The sequence below is a fragment of the Mustelus asterias genome, chromosome 5, assembly GCF_964213995.1.
Source record: "Mustelus asterias chromosome 5, sMusAst1.hap1.1, whole genome shotgun sequence".
Lineage (NCBI taxonomy): Eukaryota > Metazoa > Chordata > Chondrichthyes > Carcharhiniformes > Triakidae > Mustelus > Mustelus asterias.
The window spans coordinates 3,607,830-3,632,328 of NC_135805.1; the positions used below are offsets into that span (position 1 = coordinate 3,607,830).

The 24,499-nt window shown below is 45.4% G+C and overlaps 1 protein-coding gene across 12 annotated transcripts in view; it reads left to right on the forward strand.

Moving 5' to 3' along the window:
• Window positions 1-24,499, forward strand: part of enah (ENAH actin regulator) — a 570,439-nt gene that overhangs the window by 470,152 nt on the left and 75,788 nt on the right. For all 12 annotated transcript variants that reach the window (XM_078212124.1, XM_078212114.1, XM_078212122.1 and 9 more), the window contains 2 exons: window positions 11,976-12,304; window positions 22,572-22,717. In XM_078212124.1, coding sequence (XP_078068250.1) covers window positions 11,976-12,304; window positions 22,572-22,717 — 475 coding nt within the window. The remainder of the gene's footprint in view (window positions 1-11,975; window positions 12,305-22,571; window positions 22,718-24,499) is intronic.

Below are 24,499 nucleotides of genomic sequence, written 5' to 3' on the forward strand. Positions count from 1 at the left end.
ATGTTGTAGGAGCCGCACTCATCTAGCAAGTATTCCATCACACTTCTGACTTGTGCCTTGTAGATGGTGGACAGACTTTTTGATTTGATTTGATTTGATTTATTATTGTTACATGTATTAACATACAGTGAAAAGTATTGTTTCTCATGCGCTGTACAGACAAAGCATACCGTTCATAGAGAAGGAAAAGAGACAGTGCAGAATGTAGTGTTACAGTCATAGCTAGGGTGGAGAGAAAGATCAACTTAATGCAGGGTAAGTCCATTCAAAAGTCTGACAGCAGCAGGGAAAAAGCTGTTCTTGAGTTGGTTGGTACGGGACCTCAGATTTTTGCATCTTTTTCCTGAAGCAAGAAGGTGGAAGAGAAAATGTCCGGGATGCGTGGGGTCCTTAATTATACTGGCTACTTTGCCGAGGCAGCAGGAAGTGTAGACAGAGTCAATGGATGGGATGCTGGTTTGCGTGATGGATTGGGCTACATTCACAATCTTTTGTAGTTCCTTGCGGTCTTGGTCAGGGCAGAAGCCATACCAAACTGTGATACATCCGGAAAGAATGCTTTCTATGGTACATCTGTAAAAGTTGGTGAGAGTCATAGCTGACATGCCAAATTTCCTCAGTCTTCTGAGAAAGTAGAGGCATTGGTGGACTTTCTTAACTATAGTGTCGGCATGAGGGGACCAGGACAGGTTGTTGGTGATCTGGACACCTAAAAACTTGAGGCTTTCGACCCTTTCTACTTCGTCCCCATTGATGTAGACAGGGGCATGTTCTCCTTTGCGCTTCCTGAAGTCGATGACAATCTCCTTCGTTTTGTTGACATTGAAGGAGAGATTGTTGTTGCTGCACCAGTTCACCAGATTCTCTATCTCATTCCTGTACTCTGTCTCGTCATTGTTTGAGATTCGATCCACTGAGGACTACGGTGGTGTCGTCAGCAAACTTGAAAATCGAATTGGAGGGGAATTTGGCCACACAGTCAGAGGTGTATAAGGAGTATAGTCGGGGGCTGAGAACACAACCTTGTGGGGCACCGGTGTTGAGGATTATCATGGAGGAGGTGTTGTTGCCTATCCTTACTGATTGTGGTCTGTGAGTTAGGAAGTTCAGGATCCAGTCGCAGAGGGAGGTGCTGAGGCCCAGGCCATGGAGTTTGGAGATGGGTTTTGTGGGAATAATAGTGTTGAAGGCTGAGGTGTAGTCAATAAATAGGAGTCTGACATAGGTGTCTTTGTTATCTCGGTGTTCCAGGGTTGAGTGCAGGGCCAGGGAAATGGCGTCTGCTGTGGACCTGTTGCGGCGGTAGGCAAACTGTAGTGGATCCAGGCAATCCGGGAGGCTGGAATTGATTCATGACATGACTAACCTCTCGATAATGATGGATGTCAGAGCCACCGGCTGATAGTCATTAAGGCACGCTGCTTGGTTTTTCTTCGGTACCGGGATGATGGTCGTCTTCTTGAAGCAGATAGGGACCTCAGATTGTTGTAAAGAGAGGTTGAAGATGTCTGTGAATACCCCCGCCAGCTGATCCGCGCAGGATCTGAGTGCACATCCGGTACCCCATTCGGACTTTGGGGAGTTACTCACTGCAGGATTCCTAGCCTCTGAGGCTCTTGTAGCCACAGTATTTATAGCGCTGGCCCAGTTCAGTTTCTGGTCAATGGTAACCCCCAAGATGTTGACAGTGGGGGATGCAGCAATGGTAATGCCATTGGAGGTCAAGGGACGATGGTTAGCTCCTCTCTTGTTGGAGATGGTCATTGGCTGGCACTTGAGTGGCAAAAATGTTACTTTCCACTTGTCAGCCCAAGCCTGGAAATGGTTCAGGCCATGTTACATTTGGATGTGGACTGCATCAGTATCAGAGGAGTTACAAATGGTGCTGAACATTATGCACCTGCAAACCTGGCTCTAATACATTCACTTCCCTTGTGTAAGTCATTAATATATATTGTAAATAATTGTGGCCCCATCATTGATCCATATGGCTCTCCACCAGTTATGTGCTACCTACTTGAAAATCCATCTGTTATTCCAACTTTCTGTCTTATATCAGTTAGCCAATCCTCTATCCATGCTAATATACGACTCCCAACACCTTATCTTACAAAGTAGCCTTTTCTGAGGTATCATATCAAATGCTCTTTGGAAATACAAGTATGTTACCACCTCAAAGAATTCTAATAACTTTGTCAGGCATGATTTCCCCTTCATGAAGCAAGTCTGACTCTGCTTGATTATATTATGCCTTTCTTTGCTTTGATTTGATTTATTATTGTCGCATGTATTCATGGAGTACATAGGAGAGAAGGAAAGGGGAGGGTGCAGAATGTAGTGTTACAGTCACAGATAGGGTGTAGAGAAAGATCAATTTAACATATGGTAAGTCCATTCAAAAGTCTGACAGCAGCAGGGAAGAAGCTATTCTAGAGTCGGTTGGTATGTGCTCTTCGACTTTTGTTTTTTTTCCCTGACGGAAGGCGGTGGAAGAGAGTTTATCCGGGGTGCGTGGGGTCCCTGATTTATGCTGGCTGCTTTTCCGAGGCAGTGGGAAATGTAGACGAAGTCAGTGGATGGGAGGCTGGTTTGCGTGATGGACTGGACTACTACATTCACAATCCTTTGTAGTTTCCTGTGTACTTGGTCAGAGCAGGAGCCATACCAAGCTGTGATACATCTGGAAAGGATGGTGTATCAGTAAAAATTGGTGAGAGTCGTAGAGGACATGCCGAATTTCCTCAGCCTTTTGAGAAAGTTGAGGGAAAGCTTTTATACGCAGTTGGATCTGGAATGCACTGCCTGAGAGTGTGGTGGAGGTAGGTTCAATCTAGGTACTCAAGAGGGGATTGGGTTGTTATCTGAAAAGGACAAATGTGCAGTGCTGTTGGGAGAAGGTGGAATGTGGAACTAGGTAAATTGCTTGTACTGAGAGCAGATGGACTGAATGGCCTCCTGTGCTGTATCAATTCTGTGATTCTGGAACCGTGACTCAATGTTCATCATGAGTACAAGGACCTGGAGAACAGCTTCTTCCTTCTCTGAAACCTGCCTGCTCATTTGGGAGACAGTTTGTAAAACCAGTTTTATCTAGTTAAGAATGAACAGTTTGATCACATTGTGGATCATAGACAGAAGGGTGATGGGGATTGTTTTTTGGGATTGTCTTTTGGGATTGTTTGCTGGTTTTCCTAATTTTAGGATGGCAGAGACTTTGTAATGACTCCAGGCTTCTGGGATCATCACAGTGTCAAAGATGTTGGAGATGAATTTGGGCTATAGTTCTTGAGAAACTTGGAACATAGGAATTAGGAGCAGCCCTTCGAGCCTGCTCTGCCATTCAATGAGATCATGGCTGATCTCTCCCTGGTCTCAAATCCACCTCCCCACCTGTTCCCCATATCCCTTTAACCCGTTTTTTATTATAAATATATCTATCTGCTCCTTGAAACCATTTAATGATTCAGACTCCACCGCGATACGAGGAAGTGAGTCCCACAAATTCACCATCCTCTGTGGGAAATAGTTCCTCCTCATCTCAGTTTTAAATCTAACGTGTCTCAACCTACACCTGTGACCTCTTGTTCTAGATTGCCCCTTATGAGGAAACATTCGGTCTACGTTTACTCTATCAATCGCTTTTAGAATTTTATATACCTTGATTAGATCCCATTGGGATAGATCTCATCAGTTCTAGTGACCTTCCGAGTCATTGTGGCTGTTGGTGCTATGTCTCCCTCTTAATCGTGAAGACTGTCAAAAGGGCAGTGTTTGGAATGCCTTTTTGTATAGAGGTTAAGCTGCTTTTTCACTCAGCCCTTTTTTTGTGGTAATCATTACCTTTGAGTTGTTGAGGAGGCAGGTTGCAGTGCCACCTGCACTGATCATTTTAGTGCCTTATTATGGGGAAATGAAATGGTACAATGCCACAAAGCAAGTTTCAGGGTTTCCTTTGAGAAATTCAGGTTTTCACTGTTTCCTCGTCATTATACACATCTGCCTTTGTCAAATGAAATCCATTTTGTTGTACCAGGTCTCCTTGTTTCAGATAGGGCACAATTGCATTAGAAGCAATTCAAAAAAGGTTCACTTGACTGATTCCTGGAATGCGTGGGGCCAGCATTTGCCCATCCCCAGTGCTCTTGAGAAGGTGGTGGTGAGCTGCCTTCTTGACACGCTGTAGTTCACATGCAATGGCTTGACCCACAATGTCGTTAGGGAGGGAATTCCATGATCTTGACCCAGCGACTGAGAAGGAACGACGATATATTTCCAAGTCAGGGTGGTGAATAGCTTGGAGGGGAACCTGTAGGTGGTGGTGTTCCCATGTATCTGCTGCCCTTGTCCTTCTAAATGGAAGTGATAGTGGGTTTGAAAGATGCTGTCTAAGGATCTTTCGTGAAACTTATGAAGTTCTACAATGAGGGCATCCTGAAACCCATTGTGCAAGGAACCCCCAGCTTCTGTCGCGACACTACGGACTTCTTACAGAAACTCAGCACCCATGGACCAGTTGAACCAGGAATATTCCTCATCACAATGAATGTTTCGGCACTCTACACCAGCATCCCCCCCCCAACAACGGCATTGCTGCAACAGCCTCAGCCTCAGTACTCAATACCGACAACTACCAATCTCCAGACACAATTCTCCAACTCATCCGCTTCATCCTGGACCACAACGTCTTCACCTTTAACAACCAGGTCTTCATCCAAATGCACGGAATAGTCATGGAGGCCAAATTCACACTTCAATATGCCAACATCTTCATTAACAAGTTCGAGCAAGAACTCTTCACCGCACAGGACCTTCAAGTGACGCTATACACCAGATACATCAATGACATTTTCTTCCTTTGGGCTCATGGCGAAGAATCACTGGAACGACTACATGATGACATCAATAAGTTTCACCCCACCATCAGACTCACCATGGACTACTCTCCAGAATCTGTTGCATTCTTGGTGAGGTGTCCATCAAGAATGGACATCTCACCACTTCATGCTGCAGCAAACCCACGGATAACCTCACGATGCTCCACTTCTCCAGCTTTCACCCTAAACACATTAAAGAAGCCATCCCCTATGGACAAGCCCTCGTATACACAGGATCTGCTCAGAGCGAGGAGGAACGCATCAGACACCTACAGACGCTGAAAGACGCCTTCGTAAGAACAGGGTATGGCGCTCGACTCATCAATTGACAGTTCTGATGTGCCACAGCGAGAAACTGCACTGACCTCCTCAGAATACAAACACGCGACATGATCGATAGAGTACCCTTCGTCATCCAGTACTTCCCCAGAGCGGAGAAACTATCACATCTTCTTCAGAGCCTTCAACATGTCATCGATGACGTTGAACATCCCCACACCCCCACTACTTGCCTTCAAACAACCGCCCAACCTCAAACAGGCCATTGTTCGCAGCAAAATACCCAGCCTTTGGGAGAACAGTGACTACAACACCACACAACCCTGCCCCAGCAACCTCTGCAAGACGTGTTGGATCATCGGCACGGATGCCATCACCTCACATGAGAACACCATCCACCAGGTACACAGTACATACTCATGTGACTCGGCCAATGTTGTCTATCTCATACGCTGCAGGAAAGGATGTCCCGAGGCATGGTACATCGGCGAGACTGCGCAGACGCTACGACAATGGATGAATGGACACTGTGCAACAATCACCCTTCCAAACGGGGAGCCCTTGAGCAGTCAAAGGCATTCAGCCTCCGATTTTCGGGTAAGCATTCTCCAAGGCAGCCTTCAAGACACATGACAACGCAGGATAACCGAGCAGAAATTGATAGCCAAGTTCCGCATGCATGAGGACAGCCTCAACCGGGATCTTGAGTTCATGTCACACTATTTGTAACCCCCACCATACTGCCTGGTTTGCAAAATCCAGCAACTGTCCTGGCTTGTGACAATTCACACCTCTTTAACCTGTGATTAGGGATAGTATCTGATCCAAGGAAGAAGCATATAGATTGGCCAAGAAAAATAATGGGTCTGAGGAATGAGAGCAGTTTAGAATTTAGCAAAGAAGGATCAAGGGATTGATAAGGGGAAAATACAGTACGAAAGTAAGCTTGCAGGGAACATAAAAAGTGACACTAAGGGCCTGATTTCACCATTGCGTCGTGCCCGTTTTCGGGCGTAAAAATTTGCGAAAGTCGGGCGTGAGGTGATTAGCACGATCTGCGTCTGCGTCCGTACAGATGCCCACTTTATCAAGGCCCGAAAATGGCTATGATCCGAACCACGCCCGAAACGGGCACAACGGCAATTTAAATGCATTTGCATGCATTTAAATTTAATTAATGGGCTGCCCGCCCAACTTTACCAGCACTTCCCCCTTTACCATCGCGTTCGCCCGTCCAGATTCGGCCCGAAACAAACATGCTCGGCAAAGTTCATTTTGGGCGCTCCAGCTTCTGAAGAGTTAAGTTCAGAGCTTCCAACAGCTCCCTAACTCAGATCGGTGGCGGGGGGGGAGGGAGGTGGGCCAGATCATTCTCTGGTGGGAGGAGGGAGGCCCGATCGTTCTCTGGTGGGGGAGGGAGGTTTTCTGGTGGGGGGGGCAGGAGGGACGGCAGATCGTTCTCTGGTGGGAGGAGGGAGGCCCGATCGTTCTCTGGTGGGGGAGGGAGGTTTTCTGGTGGGGGGGGCAGGAGGGACGGCAGATCGTTCTCTGGTGGGGGAGAGGGAGGAGGGTCAGATGTATCTCTGGTGGGGGGGGGGAGGAGGGAAGCCCGATCATTCTCTGGTGGGGCGGGTGGTGGGGAGGCCAGATGGTTTTCTGGCAGGAGGTGGGGGAAGAGGGAGGTCAGATCATTCTCTGGTTCAAGGGAGGAGGGAGGCGAGTCAGATGTATCTCTGGTGGAGGGGAGGAGGAGGGAGGCCCGATCATTCTCTGCTTGGGGGGGTGAGGGGGGGGCCAGATGGATCTCTGGTGGGGGGGGTGCAGGGGGGACCACTGCCACTCTGTGGGCGATCGGTGGGGGGAAGTGGGGCAGAGGGTCATGATTGGTCTGGGTAGTGGGGGGGTGGTGGGTGGATAAGAGAGACAGTTATGTTGTGGGGGTAGGGCGATGTCTGGGGGGGGCCATTGCTCCCGCTTTTCACTCCTGGGCCATTTTATCTGCTTTTTGAGACCTAGGAGCGATGTGACAGGGGATGTTTATCAATTTTTTTTTCACTGCGCATCTGCAGGTCAAAGCTCCAATCGGAGCTGCAGCATTTCGGGCGCGATAAGCCCCGCCCACAGTGCAATTCAGATTCGCGATTTCTTTTTCAGGCTAGTGCGTATGGGGGCACCTGAGAGCAGTTTTCCAAGTTGAATCTGAATTGCGCCCAGATTCAGCACTTAGAATCAAAATGGTAAAATCAGGCCCTACGAGTTTCTATAAATACGTGAAGAGAAAGAGGTTGAAGACAAATGTAGGTCCCCTACAGACAGAGAAGGGGGAATGTATAATAAGGGACAAAGAAATGGCCGAGCAATTGAATACATACTTTGGTTCTGTCTCCACAAAACAGGACACAAATCAAATGCCAGAAATGTTGGAGAATGCAAGGTTTAGTGAGAGGGAATAACTGAGGGAGATCAATATTAGTAGAGAAATGGTGCTGGGAAAATTGATGGGATTGAAGGCGGATAAGTCCCCAGGGCCTGATAATCTACATCCCAGAGTACTTCAGGAAGTGGCTCCAGAAATAGTGGATACATTGGTGGTCATCTTCCAGGATTCTATAGACTCTGGAACAGTCCCTGCAGATTGGAGGGTAGCAAATGTCACTCCAAAATTCAAAAAGGGAGGTAGAGAGAAAACAGGGAATTATAGACCAGTAAGCTTAACGTCAGTCGTGGGGAAAATTCTCCAATCCATTATCAAGGACTTTATAGCAGAGCATTTAGAAAGCAGTGGCAGGATCAGACAGAGTCAGCATGGATTTATGAAGGGGAAATCATGCTTGACAAATCTGTTGGAATTCTTTGAAGATGTAACTGGTAGAGTTGACAAGGGGGAACCAGTAGATGGGGCATATTTTGACTTTCAGGAAGTGTTTGACAAAGTCCCGCATAAGAGATTATCGTGCAAGATTAAAACGCATAGGATTGGGGAAAGTGTATTGAGATGGAAAGAAAACTGGCTGGCAGATTTGATTTTGATTTGATTTGATTTATTATTGTCACATGTATTAACATATAGTGAAAAGTATTGTTTCTTGCGCGCTATACAGCCAAAGCATACCCTTCAAAGAGAAGGAAACAAGAGAGTGCAGAATGTAGTGTTAGTCATAACTAGGGTGTCGAGAAAGATCAACTTAGTGCAAGGTAAATCCATTCAAAAGTCTGACAGCAGCAGGGAAGAAGCTGTTCTTGAGTCGGTTGGTACGTGACCTCAGACTATTGTATCTTTTTACCAACAGAAGAAGGTGGAAGAGAGAATGTCCGGGGTGAGTGGGGTCCTTAATTATGTTGGCTGCTTTGCCGAGGCAGCGGGATGTGTAGACAGAGTCAATGGATGGGAGGCTGGTTTGCGTGATGGATTGGACTACATTCACGACCTTTTGTAGTTCCTTGCGGTCTTGGGCAGAGCAGGAGCCCCATACCAAGCTGTGATACAACCAGAAAGAATGCTTTCTATGGTGTAAGTGTAAACGTTGGTGAGAGAGGAGACAAGGTTGCAGAAAAGTTGCAAAGAGGAAACAAAGAGTAGGAATTAATGGGCCTTTTCAAATTGGCAGGCAGTAACGAGTGGGGAACCCCAGCTATCCGCAATATATATTAATGATTTGGATGAGGGAATAAAATGTAACATCTCAAAGTTTGCAGATGATACCAAGTTGGGTGGGAGGGTGAACTGTGACGAGGATGCAGAGATCCTTCAGCATGATCTAGACAGGTTGAGTGAGTGGGCTAATCAATGGCAGATGCAGTATAATTTGGGTAAATGTGAGGTTATTCACTTTGGAAGCAAAAACAAGAAGGCAGATTACTACCTGAATGGCTGTAAATTGGGAGAGGGCAGTGTGCAGCGGGACCTGGGTGTCCTTGTGCACCAGTCACTGAAGGTAAGCATGCAGGTGCAGCAGGCGGTAAAGAAGGCAAATGGCATGTTGTTCTTCATTGCGAGAGGTTTCGAGTACAGGAGCAGGGATGTTGTTGTTGCAATTATACAGGGCCTTGGTGAGGCCACACCTAGAATACTGTGTGCAGTTTTGGTCTCCTTTTATGAGGAAGGATGTTCTTGCTCTCAAGGGAGTGTGGTGAAGGTTTACCAAGCTGATTCCGGGGATGGCAGGATGATATATGAGTTAAGATTGACGAGGTTAAGATTGTTTTCGCTGGGGTTCAGACTGAGGGGGGATTTCATAGAGACTTATAAAAATCTAACAGAACTAGACAGGGGAGATGCAGGGAGGATATTCCCGATGGTGGGAGAACCAGCAGTCACAGTCTGAGGATTCGGGGTAGACCATTTCTGAGGAGACATTTCTTCACCCAAAGAGTGGTGAGCCTGTGGAATTCATTACCACAGGAAGTAGTTGATGCCAAAACATTGAATGTATTCAATAGGCGACTAGATATAGCACGTGGGGCAAATGGGATAGAGTCATAGAGGTTTACAGCATTGCAACAGGGCCTTGGGCCCAACTTGTCATGCTGCCCCTTTTTTAATCCTAAGCCAGTCCCAATTGCCTGCATTTGGCCCATATCCCTCTATACCCATCTTATCCATGTAACTGTCTAAACGCTTTTTAAAAGACAAAATTGTACCCGCCTCTACTACTACCTCTGGCAGCTTGTTCCAGACACTCACCACCGTCTGTGTGAAAGAACTGCCCCTCTGGACTCTTTTGTATCTCTCACCTCTAGTTTTGGATTCCCCTACCTTTGGGAAAAGATGTTGACTATCTAGCTGATCTACGCCCCTCATTATTTTAGAGACCTCTATAAGATCACCCCTCAGCCTCCGACGCTTCAGAGAAAAAAGTCCCACTCTATCCAGCCTCTCCTTATAACTCAAACCATCAAGTCCCGGTAGCATCCTAGTAAATCTTTTCTGCACTCTTCCTAGTTTAATAATATCCTTTCTATAATAGGGTGACCAGAATTGCACACAGTATTCCAAGTGTGGCCTTACCGATGTCTTGTACAACTTCAACAAGACGTCCCAACTCCTGTATTCAATGTTCTGACCAATGAAACCAAGCATGCCGAATGCCTTCTTCACCACTCTGTCCACCTGTGATTCCACTTTCAAGGACCTATGAACATGTACCCCTAGATCTCTTTGTTCTATAATTCTCCCCAACACCCTACCATTAACTGAGTAAGTCCTGCTGAGAGTTCGATCGACCAAAATGCATCACCTCACATGTATCTAAATTAAACTCCATCTGCCATTCATCAGGTAACTGGCGCAATTGATCAAGATCCCGCTGCAATTGGAGATAACCTTCTTCACTGTCCACTATGCCACCAATCTTGCTGTCATCTGCAAACTTACTAACCATGCCCACTAAATTCTCATCCAAAGGTTATGGGAAGAAAGCAGGATTAGGCTGTTGAGTTGGACGATCAGCCATGATCGTAATGGATGGCGGAGCAAGCTTGAAGGGCCAAATGGCCTCCTCCTGCTCCTATCTTCTATGTTTCTATCCCTCTCTCCACGCACACTGTTTGTACCTGTAAAGACTTGATTACCTGTAAAGATTTGCATTCCAACCATTCTTCCCATTCCAATCTGTAATTATCTTGCGATTGTGTCATTGCCTATATATACCGTGTTTGTGAACCTCCCTCCACTCACCTGATGAAGGAGCTGTGCTCCGATAGCTCGTGATTCCACATAAACCTGTTGGACTTTAACCTGCTGCTGTGAGACTTCTTACTGTGTCCACCCCAATCCAACGTCAGCATCTCCACATTATAAAATTCTAACAGGGTTAAACAGGGTAGATTCAGAAATAATGTTCCCAATGGTTGGGGAATCCAGAACAAGGGGTCATAGTTTGTGGATAAGGGGTAAACCCTTTAGAAGTGAGGTGAGAAGAAATTTCTTCACCCAGAGAATGGTGAATGTGTAGAATTCACTATCACAGAAAGTAGTTCCAAAACTTCCAAAACGTTGTCTGATTTCAAGAAATTAGATATAGCTCTTGGGGCTAAAGAGGGATATGGGGGAAGGTGGGATCAGGATATTGAATTTGATGATCAACCATGATCAAAATGAATGGCTGAGTAGGCTCGACGGGTTGAATGGCCTACTCCTGCTTCTAGTTTCTATGAATTGCTGCAGTGCATCTTGTAGATAGTACAAACTGGTGCTACTGAGCATTGGTGGTGGAGGGAGTGGATGTTTGTGGATGTGGTGCCCATCAAATGGCTACTTTGTCCTGGATGATGTCAAGCTTCTTGAGTGTTGTTGGAGCTGCACCCATCCAGGCAAGTAAGAAGTGTTCCATCACACTCCTGACATGTGCCTTGTATATGCTGGACAGTCTTTGGGGACTCACTGCAGTCTCTGATCTGATCTTGTAGCCACTCTGTTTATGTACATAGCTCTTAAGTAACATTAAACTCAGCCAGCAATCTCTCACTCTCCTAGAACCAGAATGGCACAAATTTCTTCCTTTAGCCACCCGGATACTCTGGTAGCCCCTACTTTCAGCAGTTGCATCAAATGTTTGTACTGTAGTTTTTTGAGACAGGTATCCTCTGGTGAAGATAGGCTGCCTTACAAAATTCCCCTCATAGTTTCTGCCCCAATGTGACTATTGGCCCCTCAGATCCTATGTGAATAATGCAGAGTTGGTTTTACAAGTGGGTAAAGTTGTTAACTTCTTAAAGATACAGCTATGACAGTTATTTGTTTTATCTTTTCACAAAAAACATGCAAAATCAATGTAATTTTGTATCATATTTTTATCTGATTATTTTGTTCTATCAACACAGGTATTGGCCTAACAAGTGATGGCGTCCAAGGGCCACCACTCCCTCCACCTGCACCCCCTCTTCCTCCTGGACCATCACAGCTACCAACATCAGGACCACCATTGCCACCAGGTCCACCACCTGCACCTCCATTGCCAGTGTCAGGACCCCCTCCCCCACCTGGACCACCACCTCCCCTTCCCGGGCAGGCATTGCCTCCTGTTCCACCTCCCCCTCCTGCCCCACCTCTTCCCTCCTCAGGTTTTCCATCATCTATGGCTGAAGATGATCGTCCGCTGACAGGATTGGCAGCTGCTTTGGCTGGAGCTAAACTCAGAAAAGTGGGACGGGTAAGTGCAAGTCACATAGGGTTAATTCTCCAATATAAGCCCATTCACTGTGTTAGCTGGTGTAATTTGTAGCAATGCAAATGCAGATACTGCAAAACTGGAAATCTGAAATAAAAACAGAAACAAAACGTTATTCATTATTACAGGACCTGATTGTCACAGGCTGGCCCAGCAGTTACTGCCCGTCCCTAACTGTTCTCCATTTCAGATGGCATTTGAGAGTCAAGCACGTTGCTATGGATCTGGAGTCACATGTAGGCCAGAAAAGGCAGATTTTCTTCCTTAAAGGACATGAGTGAACCAGATGGATTTTTACAACAATCAATTCATGGTTATCATTAAATTGTTATTGAATCCCACCATCTGCTATGGCAGGATTTGAACCCAGGGCTTTTGGTCTTGCTCTGGGTCTCTGGATTACTAAGTGAGTGACAAAGTACCACTGCCTCCCCTAAATATTGGAAATACTCAGCAGGTCAGACAGCATTTGTGGAGAGAAACAGAGTTAACAGGCAGGATTTTCCCAAGGCTGGAAATTCCCGCTCGAGTTCAACAGACCTTTGCATGGTCTGCCCCCGCCCTCTACAATTCTCGTGGCGGGTGGGACAGGAAAATTCCGCCCACTGCTTAGGATTGTGATAACAATTCATCAGGATTAATCTAAAATAATCTTTTCTGGTGATGCTTAGCAAATGAAGGAATGCTTTCATTGTCAGAGGCTACAGAAGGATATAGATAGGCTGGAAATTTGGGCAAAGAAATGGCAGATGGAGTTCAATCCAGATAAATGCGAAGTGATGCATTTTGGTAGAGCTAACGTAGGGGGAAGCTATACGATAAATGGCAGAACCATAAAGGGTGTAGATACGCAGAGGCCTGGGTGTGCAAGTCCACAGATCCTTGAAGGTGACGTCACAGCTGGAGAAGGTGGTGAAGAAGGCATATGGCTTGCTTGCCTTTATAGGACGGGGCATAGAGTATAAAAGTTGGGGTCTGATGTTGCGGTTGTATAGAACATTGGTTCGGCCGCATTTGGAATACTGCGCCCAGTTCTGGTCGCCACACTACCGGAAGGACGTGGAGGCTTTAGAGAGAGTGCAGAGGAGGTTTACCAGGATGTTGCCTGGTATGGAAGGGCTTAGTTATGAGGAGAGATTGAGTAAACTGGGGTTGTTCTCACTGGAAAGACGGAGGATGAGGGGTGACCTAATAGAGGTGTATAAAATTATGAAAGGCATAGATAGGGTGAACGGTGGAAAGCTTTTTCCCAGGTCGGTGGTGATGAACACAAGGGGTCATAGGTTCAAGGTGAGGGGGGGGAGGTTTAACACGGATATCAGAAGGACGTATTTTACACAGAAGGTAGTGGGGGCCTGGAATGCGCTGCCGGGCAAAGTGGTGGAGGCGGACACACTGGGAACGTTTAAGACTTATCTAGATAGCCACATGAACGGAGTGGGAATGGAGGGATACAAACGAATGGTCTAGTTTGGACCAGGGAACGGCGTGGGCTTGGAGGGCCGAAGGGCCTGTTCCTGTGCTGTATTGTTCTTTGTTCTTTGAAATTTAAAGGTTAAAGTGTGAGCACCACTTCAAGGAGTTAGCCTTGGCTTAGTTGTAGCACTCTCATCCCAGAATCGAAAGGTCTTGGATTCAGGTCCCATTACTAGATTTGAGCAAAGAACCAAGGCTGACATTGCAGTAGACTACTGAGGGAGTGTTGCACTGTCAGACAGATAAGATAGGAATCTAAGACCCGATCTGAACACTTGGAATGTAAAAGATCCCACAGAGCATTTGAAGGTGAAAAGGGGAGTTCTTCCCTTTGATGAACTAATATCATTTTGGAAAATAGTTATCTGGTCATGTATTGCATTTATTTGTGATTCCTTGCTATAGGCACATTGGATGTCATGTTTCGACATTACAGCAGTGACTAGACTTCAAAAATTACATTTTAATTTAAAATAAATTATGGGATGTGGGTGTCACTGACTAGACCTGAATTTATTGCCCATCCCTAGCTGCCCTTCAAAAGGTGGTGGTGAGTTGCGTTCTTGAACCACTGCAGTTCCTGACAGTGCTGTTAGAGAGGGAACTCCAGGATTTTGACACAGCAACAGTGAAGGAACAGCTATGTATTTCCAAGTCAGGATGGTGGGTGACTTGGAGGGTGACCTCCTGGTGGTGGTGTTCTCAGGTATGTGCTGCTCTTGTTCTTCTAGATGGTAGTGGTCATGGGTTTGAAAGCTGCTGCCTCAGGAATCTGGTGAGTTCCTGCACATCTTGTACATGGTACATATGGCTGCCACAGTTCATCTTCATTGGATATAAAGCAAAGTAAAAAAGTTTAGTTATTAGTCATAGCTTACATTAACACTGCAATGAAGTTATTGTGAAAATCCCTAGTCGCCACGCTCTGGCGCCTGTTCAGGTACACTGAGGGAGAATAGCATGGCCAATGCACCTAACCAGCATGTCTTTGGGCTGTGGGAGGAAACTGGAGCACCTGGGGACATCCACGCAGACACAGAGAGAAGGTGCAGACTCTACATAGACAGTACCCAAGCTGGGAATCAAACACAGGTCCTTGGTGCTGTGAGAACATAAGAACTAGGAGCAGGAGTAGGCCATCTGGCCCCTTGAGCCTGCTCCGCCATTCAATAAGATCATGGCTGATCTTTTTGTGGACTCAGCTCCACTTACCCGCTCACTCACCATAATCCTTAATTCCTTTACTGTTCAAAAATTTATCTATCCTTGTCTTAAAAACATTTAATGAGGTAGCCTCAACTGCTTCACTGGGCAGGGAATTCCAGAGATTCACAACCTTTTGTGTGAAGAAGTTCCTCCTCAACTCAGTCCTAAATCTGCTTCTCCTTATTTTGAGGCTATGCCCCCTAGTTCTAGTTTCACCCGCCAGTGGAAACAACTTCCCTGCTTCTATCTTATCTCTTCCCTTCATAATCTTATATGTTTCTATAAGATCTCCCCTCATTCGTCTGAATTCCAATGAGTATAGCCCCAGTCAACTCAGTCTCTCCTCATAATCCAACCCTCTCAACTCCGGAATCAACCTCGTGAATCTCCTCTGCACCCCCTCCAGTGCCAGTATATCCTTTCTCAAGTAAGGAGACCAAAACTGTACATAGTACTCCAGGTGTGGCCTCACCAGCACCTTATACAGCTGCAACATAACCTCGCTCTTTTTAAACTCCAGCTCTCTAGCAATGAAGGACAAAATTCCATTTGCCTTCTTAATTACCTACTGCACCTGCAAACCAACTCCTTGAGATTCCTGCACAAGGACTCCCAGGTCCCTCTGCACAGCAGCATGCTGCAATTTTTTAACATTTAAATAATAGTCCATGTTGCTGTTATTCCTACCAAAATGGATGACCTCACATTTACCAACATTGTACTCCATCTGCCAGACCCTCGCCCACTCACTTAGATTATCTATATCCCTTCACAGACTTTCACCGTCCTCTGCACACTTTGCTCTTCCACCCATCTTCGTGTCATCTGCGAATTTTGACACACTACACTTGATCCCCAACTCCAAATCATCTATGTAAATTGTAAACAATTGCGGTCCCAACACTGATCTCTGAGGCACACCACTAGTCACTGATCGCCAACCAGAAAAACACCCATTTATCCCTACTCTTTGCTTTCTGTTAGTTAACCAATCCTCTATCCATGCTAATACATTACCTGTAACACCGTGCACCTTTATCTTATGTAGCAGTCTTTGGTGCGGCACCTTGTCAAATGCCTTCTGGAAATCCAGATACACCACATCCACTGGTTCCCCATTGTCCACTGCACATGTAATGTTCCCAAAAATTCCACCAAATTAGTCAAACATGACCTTTCCTTCATGAACCCATGCTGCATCTTACCAATGGGGCAATTTATATCCAGATGTCTCGCTATTTCTTCCTTGATGATAGATTCAAGCATTTTCCCTACTACAGAAGTTAAGCTAACCGGCCTATAGTTACCTGCCTTTTGTCTACCTCCTTTTTTAAACAGTGGCATCATATTTGCTATTTTCCAATCTGCGGGAACCACCCCAGAATCCAGCGAATTTTGGTAAATTACCACTAGTGCATTTGCTATTTCTCCCGCCATCTCTTTTAGTACCCTGGGATGCATTCCATCAGAACCAGGAGACTTGTCTACCTTTAGCCCCATTAACTTGCCTAATACTACCTCTTTCATGGTAATGATAGTTTCTAGGTTCTCACCTGCCATAGCCTTCCTGTCATCAATTTTTGGCATGTTATTTGTGTCTCCCACTGTGAAGACCGACACAAAATATCTGTTCAATGCCTCAGCCATTTTCTCATTTCCAGCTATTACATCCCCAGTTACCACATCCCCAGTGAGGCAGCAGTGCAAACTACTGTGCCCTGTGCTGCAATGTAAAGCACATTGGTATACTCTTATGTCATGATAGGTGCTTAATAAATGGAAATCCCTTTCTTTCTTTTACTTCTTGGAGGTCTTGAGCAGGATTTTATGGACTCGCTCGTCCTGAAATGTAAAATCCCACCCAAGGCCAACGGACCTTTCCATGGTCCTCCCCTTGACCATTCCAATTCCTATGGTGTGCGGGACGGTAAAATTCTGGCCTTTTTCTGAATGGAGAATTCATGTGAATTCTTTGCTGACCCTCACTTTCCAGCTTCAGAATAAAAGGTCGGCACTTGTGTCAGGTACTCAAAAGCTGCCAGGAAGACCTGATAGCTTGTTTTTTGCTAGTTAGAGCCAAATTGTGAATGAGAAAGCTGCTGACAGCTTGGCTTGCAGTGGATATTGTTGCAATCTCCATGGAGACCCAGTGACAGTTTAAAAGAGTGGTGGAGATGCATTGTTGATTAAAGATGATATTGAAACGACATTGAGGAAAGATATTAGCATAGATGATGTGGAATCTGTACGGGTCGAGTTAAGAAACAACAAGGGGCAAAAAGCATTGTTGGGGGTGATATACGGAACACCAAACTATAGTGGTAATGTTGGGAAAAACATTAGACAGGAAATCAGAGATGCATGTGTTAAAGGAACGTCTGTGACATTTGCATATAGATTGGGAGAGTCAAATTAGTCACAGTACGTTAGAGGAGGAATTTCTGGAGTGTATATGGGATGGTTTTCTGGAGCAATATGTTGAGAAACCAACAAGGGAACAGGCCATCTTGCAATGAGAAAGAATTAGTTGTCAATCTAGTTGTGAGAGAACCCTTGGGACAAGTGACCAGAATATCAGACTTCTTCGTCAAGGTGGATAGTGACGTAGTTGATTTTGAGACCAGTGTCCTGAATCTCAATAAAGGTGACTATGATGGTATGAGGCATGAATTGGCCATGATGGGCTGGGAAACATTACTGAAAGGAGGGACAGTGGGCGGGCAATGGCGGGCACTTAAAGAACGAATAGATGAATTCCAGAAGTTGTTTATTCCTGTTTGGCTCAAGAGTGGTAAGGGAATTGTGACCAAACCATGGCTTACAAGGGAAATTAGAGATAATATCAGATTCAAGGAAGAAGCATACAAATTGACAAGAAAAAGCAAGAGGCCTGAAGATTGGGAGCAGTTTAAAATTCAGCAAAGGAGAACCAAGGGATTGATTAAGAAGGGAAAAATGGAGTATGAAAGTAAGTTAGCGGGGAACATAAAAACTGATTGTAGAAGTTTCTATAGGTATGTATAGAGAAAAGGATTGACAAAAAGAAATGTAGGCTCCTTCCAGTCAGGAACAGGAGAATTCATAACAGGGAATAAAGAAATGGCCGAGGAATTAAATTTATACTTTGCTTCAGTCTTCACAAAGGAAGACATGAATAATATACCAGAAGTTCTGAGAGAAACATGTTTTAGTGAAGAGCTGAAGGAAATAAGCATTAGTAGAGAAATGGTTTTGGGGAAATTGATGGGATTGAAGGTGGATAAATTTCCAGGTCCTGATAATCTTCATCCCAATCTTAAGGAAGTAGCCCTGGAAATAGTAGATCCATTGGTGGTCATTTTCCAAAATTCTTTGTACACTGGACTGGTTCCTACAGATTGGAGGGTAGCTAATGTAAGCCCGCTATTCAAAAAGAGAGGTAGAGAGAAAACAGGGAACTATAGACCAGTGAGCCTAACATCAGTACTGGGGAAGTTGCCAGAGTCCGTTATCAAGGATTTCATAACTCGCCATTTAGAAAGCAGTGGTACAATCAGACAAAGTCAGCATGGATTTACAAAAGGCAAATCATGCTTGATGAATCTATTGGAATTTTTTGAGGATGTAACGAGTAGAGTTGACCGAGGAGAACCAGTGGATGTGGTTTATTTAACTTTCAGAAAGCTTTTGACAAGCTCTCGCACAGCAAACTACTATGTAAAGTTAAAGCACATGGGATTGCCGGTAATGTTTTGAGATGGATAGGAAGCTGGTTAGCAGATGGGAAGCAAAACATTGGCTTAAATGGGTCTTTTTCTGATTGGCAGTTAGTGATTAGTGAGGTTCCGCAGGAATCTGTGCTGGGACCCCAACTGTTCACATTATATATTAATGATTTGGAAGAGGGAACTGAATGTATTATCTCCAAATTTGCAGATGATACAAAGTTGGATGGGGGGTGAGCTGTGAGGAGGATGCAGAGATGCTTCAGCATGATTTGGACAGGCTGAGTGTGTGGGCATGTGCATGACAGTACTGAGGGAGGGCTGCACTGCCAGAGGGTCAGGGGATTTGAGTAAAGGAATAGGGATGTTTTACTGCAACTGCACAGGGTGTTGGTCAGTCCACACCTGGAGTATTGTGTGCAGTTTTGGTGTCCTTATCTGAGCAAGGATGTCCTTGCTATAGAGAGGGTACAACAAAGGTTTACCAGGCTGATTCCTGGGATGGCATGTCTGTCATATGAGGAGAGACTAAGTAAGTTAGAATCACAGAATACTTCTGTGCAGAAGAGGCCCTGCAGCCCATCGAGTTTGCACCGACACATGAAACCCTGACCTGCCCACCTAATCCCACTTGCCAGCACTTGGCCCATAGCCTTGAATGTTATGGCGTGCCAAGTACTCATCCAGATACTTTTTAAAGGATGTGAGGCATCCTGCCTCCACCACCTCCCAGGCAGCGCAATCCAGATCATCACCACCCTCTGAGATTTCCTCACATCCCCCCTAAACCTCCCACCCCTCACTTTTAACTTGTGTCCCCTCGTAACTGATCCTTCAACTAAGGGGAACAGCTGCTCCCTATCCAGCTTGTCCATGCCCCTCATAATCTTGAACACCTCAATCAGGTTGCCCTCAGTCTTCTCTGCTCCAACGAAAACAACCCAAGGCTATCCAACCTCTCTTCATAACTTAAATATTCCAGCCCAGCAGCATCCTGGTAAGTCTCCTCTGCACCCCCTCCAGTGCATTCACATCCTTCCTATAATGTGGTGACCAAAACTGCACACAGTACTCCAGCTATGGCCTCAACAGGACATTGTGGGAGGCTAGGGAGGAAATTGCGGGTCCCCTAGCCGAGATATTTGAATCATCGATAGTCACGGGTGAGGTGCCTGAAGATTGGAGAGTGGCAAATGTTGTGCCTTTGTTTAAAAAGGGCTGCAGGGAAAAGCCTGGGAACTACAGGCCAGTGAGCCTCACATCTGTGGTGGGTAAGTTGTTGGAAGGTATTGTGAGAGACAGGATCTACAGGCATTTAGAGATGCAAGGACTGATTAGGGACAGTCAGCATGGCTTTGTGAGTGGAAAATCATGTCTCACAAATTTAATTGAGTTTTTTGAAGAAGTAACCAAGAAGATAGGTGAGGGCAGTGCAGTTGATGTTGTCTACATGGACTTTAGCAAGGCCTTTGACAAGGTACTGCATGGTAGATTGCTGCATAAGGTTAAATCTCACAAGATCCAGGGTGAGGTATCTAAATGGATACAAAATTGGTTTCTTGGCAGAAGCCAGAGGGTGGTTGTAGGGGGTTTTTCAAACTGGAGGCCTGTGACCAGCGGTGTGCCTCAGGGATCAGTGCTGGGTCCACTGTTATTTGTCATTTATATTAATGATTTGGATGAGAATATAGGAGGCATGGTTAGTAAGTTTGCAGATGACACCAAGATTGGTGGCACAGTGAACAGTGAAGAAAGTTATCTCCGAATGCAATGGGATCTTGATCAATTGGGCTGACAAATGGCAGATGGAGTTTAATTTAGACAAGTGCGAGGTGATGCATTTTGGTAGATTGAACCAGGGCAAGACTTACTCAGTTAATGGTAGGGCATTGGGGAGAATTACAGAACAAAGAGATCTAGGGATACATGTTCATAGCTCCTTGAAAGTGGAATCACAGGTGGACAGAGTGGTGAAGAAGGCATTCGGCATGCTTGGTTTCATCGGTCAGAACATTGAATACAGGAGTTGGGACGTCTTGTTGAAGTTATACAAGACATTGGGAAGGCCACACTTGGAATACTGTGTACAGTTCTGGTCACCCTATTATAGAAAGGATATTATTAAACTAGAAAGAGTGCAGAAAAGATTTACTAGGATGCTACCGGGACTTGATGGTTTGAGTTATAAGGAGAGGCTGGATAGAGTGGGACTTTTTTCTCTGGAGCGTAGAAGGCTGAGGGGTGAACTTATAGAGGTCTATAAAATAATGAAGGGCACAGATCAGCTAGATAGTCAATATCTTTTCCCAAAGGTAGGGGAGTCTAAAATTAGAGGGCATAGGTTTAAGGTGAGAGGGGAGAGATAAAAAAGTGTCCTGAGGGACAATTCTTTGACACAGAGGGTGGTGAGTGTCTGGAACAAGTTGCCAGAGGTAGTAGTAGAGGTGGGTACAATTTTGTCTTTTAAAAAGCATTTAGATAGTTACATGGGTAAGATGGGTATAGAGGGATATGGGCCAAATGCAGGCAATTGGCATTAGCTTAGGGGTTTGAAAAAAAGGGCGGCATGGACAAGTTGGACCGAATGGCCTGTTTCCATGTTGTAAACCTCCATGACTCTTCACCACTCTGTCCACCTGTGACTCCATAGGTTTCATGTTTTAAAATTTTTAGTGTCTCAAATGACTAAACAAAAAGAACACTATTAACGAAACAGTATTTTCTTGCTGTATGCAACTTATAATTTAGATTACTGAACAGACTGTGCCCCTTTCTCCTGTGAATGATAACCATAAATCCCAATTTTGTTACATTACTCAGTCTCTAAGTAAACATCCAATTCTCCTGGAACCAATCCAAATTCATTTGCAACTCCCTGAAGTTTACTTCTATTCATTTGCTTTCCCAGTAACATCTTATAACCTGATTTGTTTCCAGATTCTCCCTCTAGCTCCAGCTACACAGATTCTCCCGCCTTGTTTTAATTCATCCATCTCTTGTTCTTTTCCTCTCAGTTGGCTGCAGACCACACAAGACCGAAAGCTCCTTTCTCTCTGTGATAATTGTGGATTTAGGGAAACCTGGAACCTGACTGCAGAATGAATCAGCTCTCTTTGATTACCCCCAGCCTTTCATCTTAGAAACAAAGGGACAAATTCCAGCACAGCTGTTTACAGCCTGATACTAATAACACTTGTCTGGGAAAAGCAAAGTATTGTGAATGCTGGAAATCTGAAATCAAAACAGAAAATGCTGGATAAACTCAGCAGGTCTGGCAGCATCTGTGAAACAACACTTAATGTTTTGGGTACATATGACCCTTCTACATATTTGGCACATCCCCTTCAATAAAGCGATCAAATTTTCCATTTGATCTTTAACAATCAAACCACCGGTTTAATATCAGGCCAGTGTAGGTCACATGATCACTATCCTTTACCCTACATTTAGAAACACAGTGACAAACTATGATAATATTATAAACTGAAAGATGTAATCCTAAAACTGGGGTGGCACAGTGGTTAACACTGCTGCCTCACAGCGCTGGGGACCCAGTTTTGATCCCTGGCTTGGGTGACTGTGTGGAGTTTGCACATTCTTCCCTGTCTACGTGGTTTCCTCCCACTGTCCAAAGATGTGTAGTTTAGGTGGATTAGCCATGGTAAATGCACAGGGTTATGGGCATGGGGGAGCGACCTGGGTGGATGTTCTTTTATAGAGTCATAGCAGGTTTGATGGGCTGAATGGCCTCCTTCTGCACGGTAGGAATTCTGCGGAAAACACAGAAAGCTTCTAAAGCTCACGCTTGTATTTCAGATTCTTGATTTTATGTAAAGTAGTCACTGCACTTTTTCTTTTTACAGACTGACGAAACTTCAAGTTCTGCAATGGGCAGTATTAGTTCAGTGTCCACTCCTTCTAAATCTGAGTCTTCACGAGGTAATGGAGCCCCGATTTCTATAGGAGGTACTGGTCTGATGGAAGAAATGAGTGCCCTGCTGGCCAGGCGGTGAGTTTTGATAAATAGTTGAAATGGGTAATACGATGATTCATATTCCATGTTCATATTCCAATCAGATTTAGTACATCAGATTCATTCAGGACTTTGTCTCCATACCTGATTAATTAAGAATTGATTCAACATTTTTTAGTGCATCAATTGAGTCAATATGTCCTTAATTAGCTGCCAGTGCATGTCAGGCATCAAATCTATTCTATCCAAAATTGTGGTAAAATTAGTAAGCATTAGAAACACATTGGCAAATGTAGGACACACTAAGAAGTTTAACAATACCAGGTTAAAGTCCAACAGGTTTATTTGGTAGCAAAAGCCACAAGCTTTCAGAGCCTTAACTCCTTCTTCAGGTGAGTGGGAATTCTGTTCACAAACAGGGCATATAAAGACACAAACACAATTTACAGAATAATGGTTGGAATGCAAATACTTACAGCTAATCACGTCTTAAAGGTACAAACACTGTGAATGGAGAGAGCATTAAGACAGGTTAAAGAGATGTGTATTGTCTCCAGACAGGACAGCCAGTGAGACTTTACAAGTCCAGGCAAGTTGTGGGAGTTACAGATAGTGTGACATGAACCCAAGATCCTGGTTGAGGCCGTCCTCATGTGTGTGGAACCTGGCTATCAGTCTCTGCTCAGCGATTCTGCGCTGTCGTGTGTTGTGAAGGCCGCCTTGAAGAATGCTTACCCGAATATCAGAGGCCGAATGCCCGTGACCGCTGAAGTGCTCCCCAACAGGAAGAGAACAGTATTGCCTGATGATTGTCGAGCGGTGTTCATTCATCCGTTGTCGTAGCATCTGCATGGTTTCCCCAATGTACCATGCCTCGAGACATCCTTTCCTGAAGCGTATCAGGTAGACAATGTTGGCCGAGTTGCAAGAGTATGTACCGTGTAACTGGTGGATGGTGTTCTCACGTGAGATGATGGCATCCATGTCGATGATCCGGCACGTCTTGCAGAGGTTGCTGTGGCAGGGTCGTATGCTGTCGTGGTCACTGTTCTCCTGAAGGCTGGGTAGTCTGCTGCGGACAATGGTCTGTTTGAGGTTGTGCGGTTGTTTGAAGGCAAGAAGTGGGGGTGTGGGAATGGCCTTGGCGAGATGTTCGTCTTCATCAATGACATGTTGAAGGCTCCGGAGGAGATGCCGTAGCTTCTCCGCTCCGGGGAAGTACTGGATGACGAAGGGTACTCTGTCCACCATGTCCCGTGTTTGTCTTCTGAGGAGGTCGGTGCGGTTTTTCGCTGTGGCGCATCGGAACTGTCGATCAATGAGTCGAGCGCCATATCCTGTTCTTATGAGGGCATCTTTCAGAGTCTGGGGGTGTCTGTTGCGATCCTCCTCATCCGAGCAGATCCTGTGTATATTGGCGCTGTGAGGCAGCAGTGCTAACCACTGTGCCACCCATCGTGCAGCCCCCATAACATGTAATGTTCCTTGCTCGTGCAGAGGTTGCTGTGGCAAGGTTGCGTGGTGAGCCTTCAACATGTCATCGATGAAGACAAACATCTCGCCAAGGCCATCCCCACACCTCCACTACTTGCTTTCAAACAACCACGCAACCTCAAACAGACCATTGTCCGCAGCAAACTACCCAGCCTTCAGGAGAACAGTGACCACGACACCACACAACCCTGCCACAGTAACCTGCAAGATGTGCCAGATCATCGACACGGATGCCACCATCTCACGTGAGAACACCATCCACCAGGTACACGGCACATACTCTTGTGACTTAGCCAACATTGTCCACGTGATATGCTGCAGAAA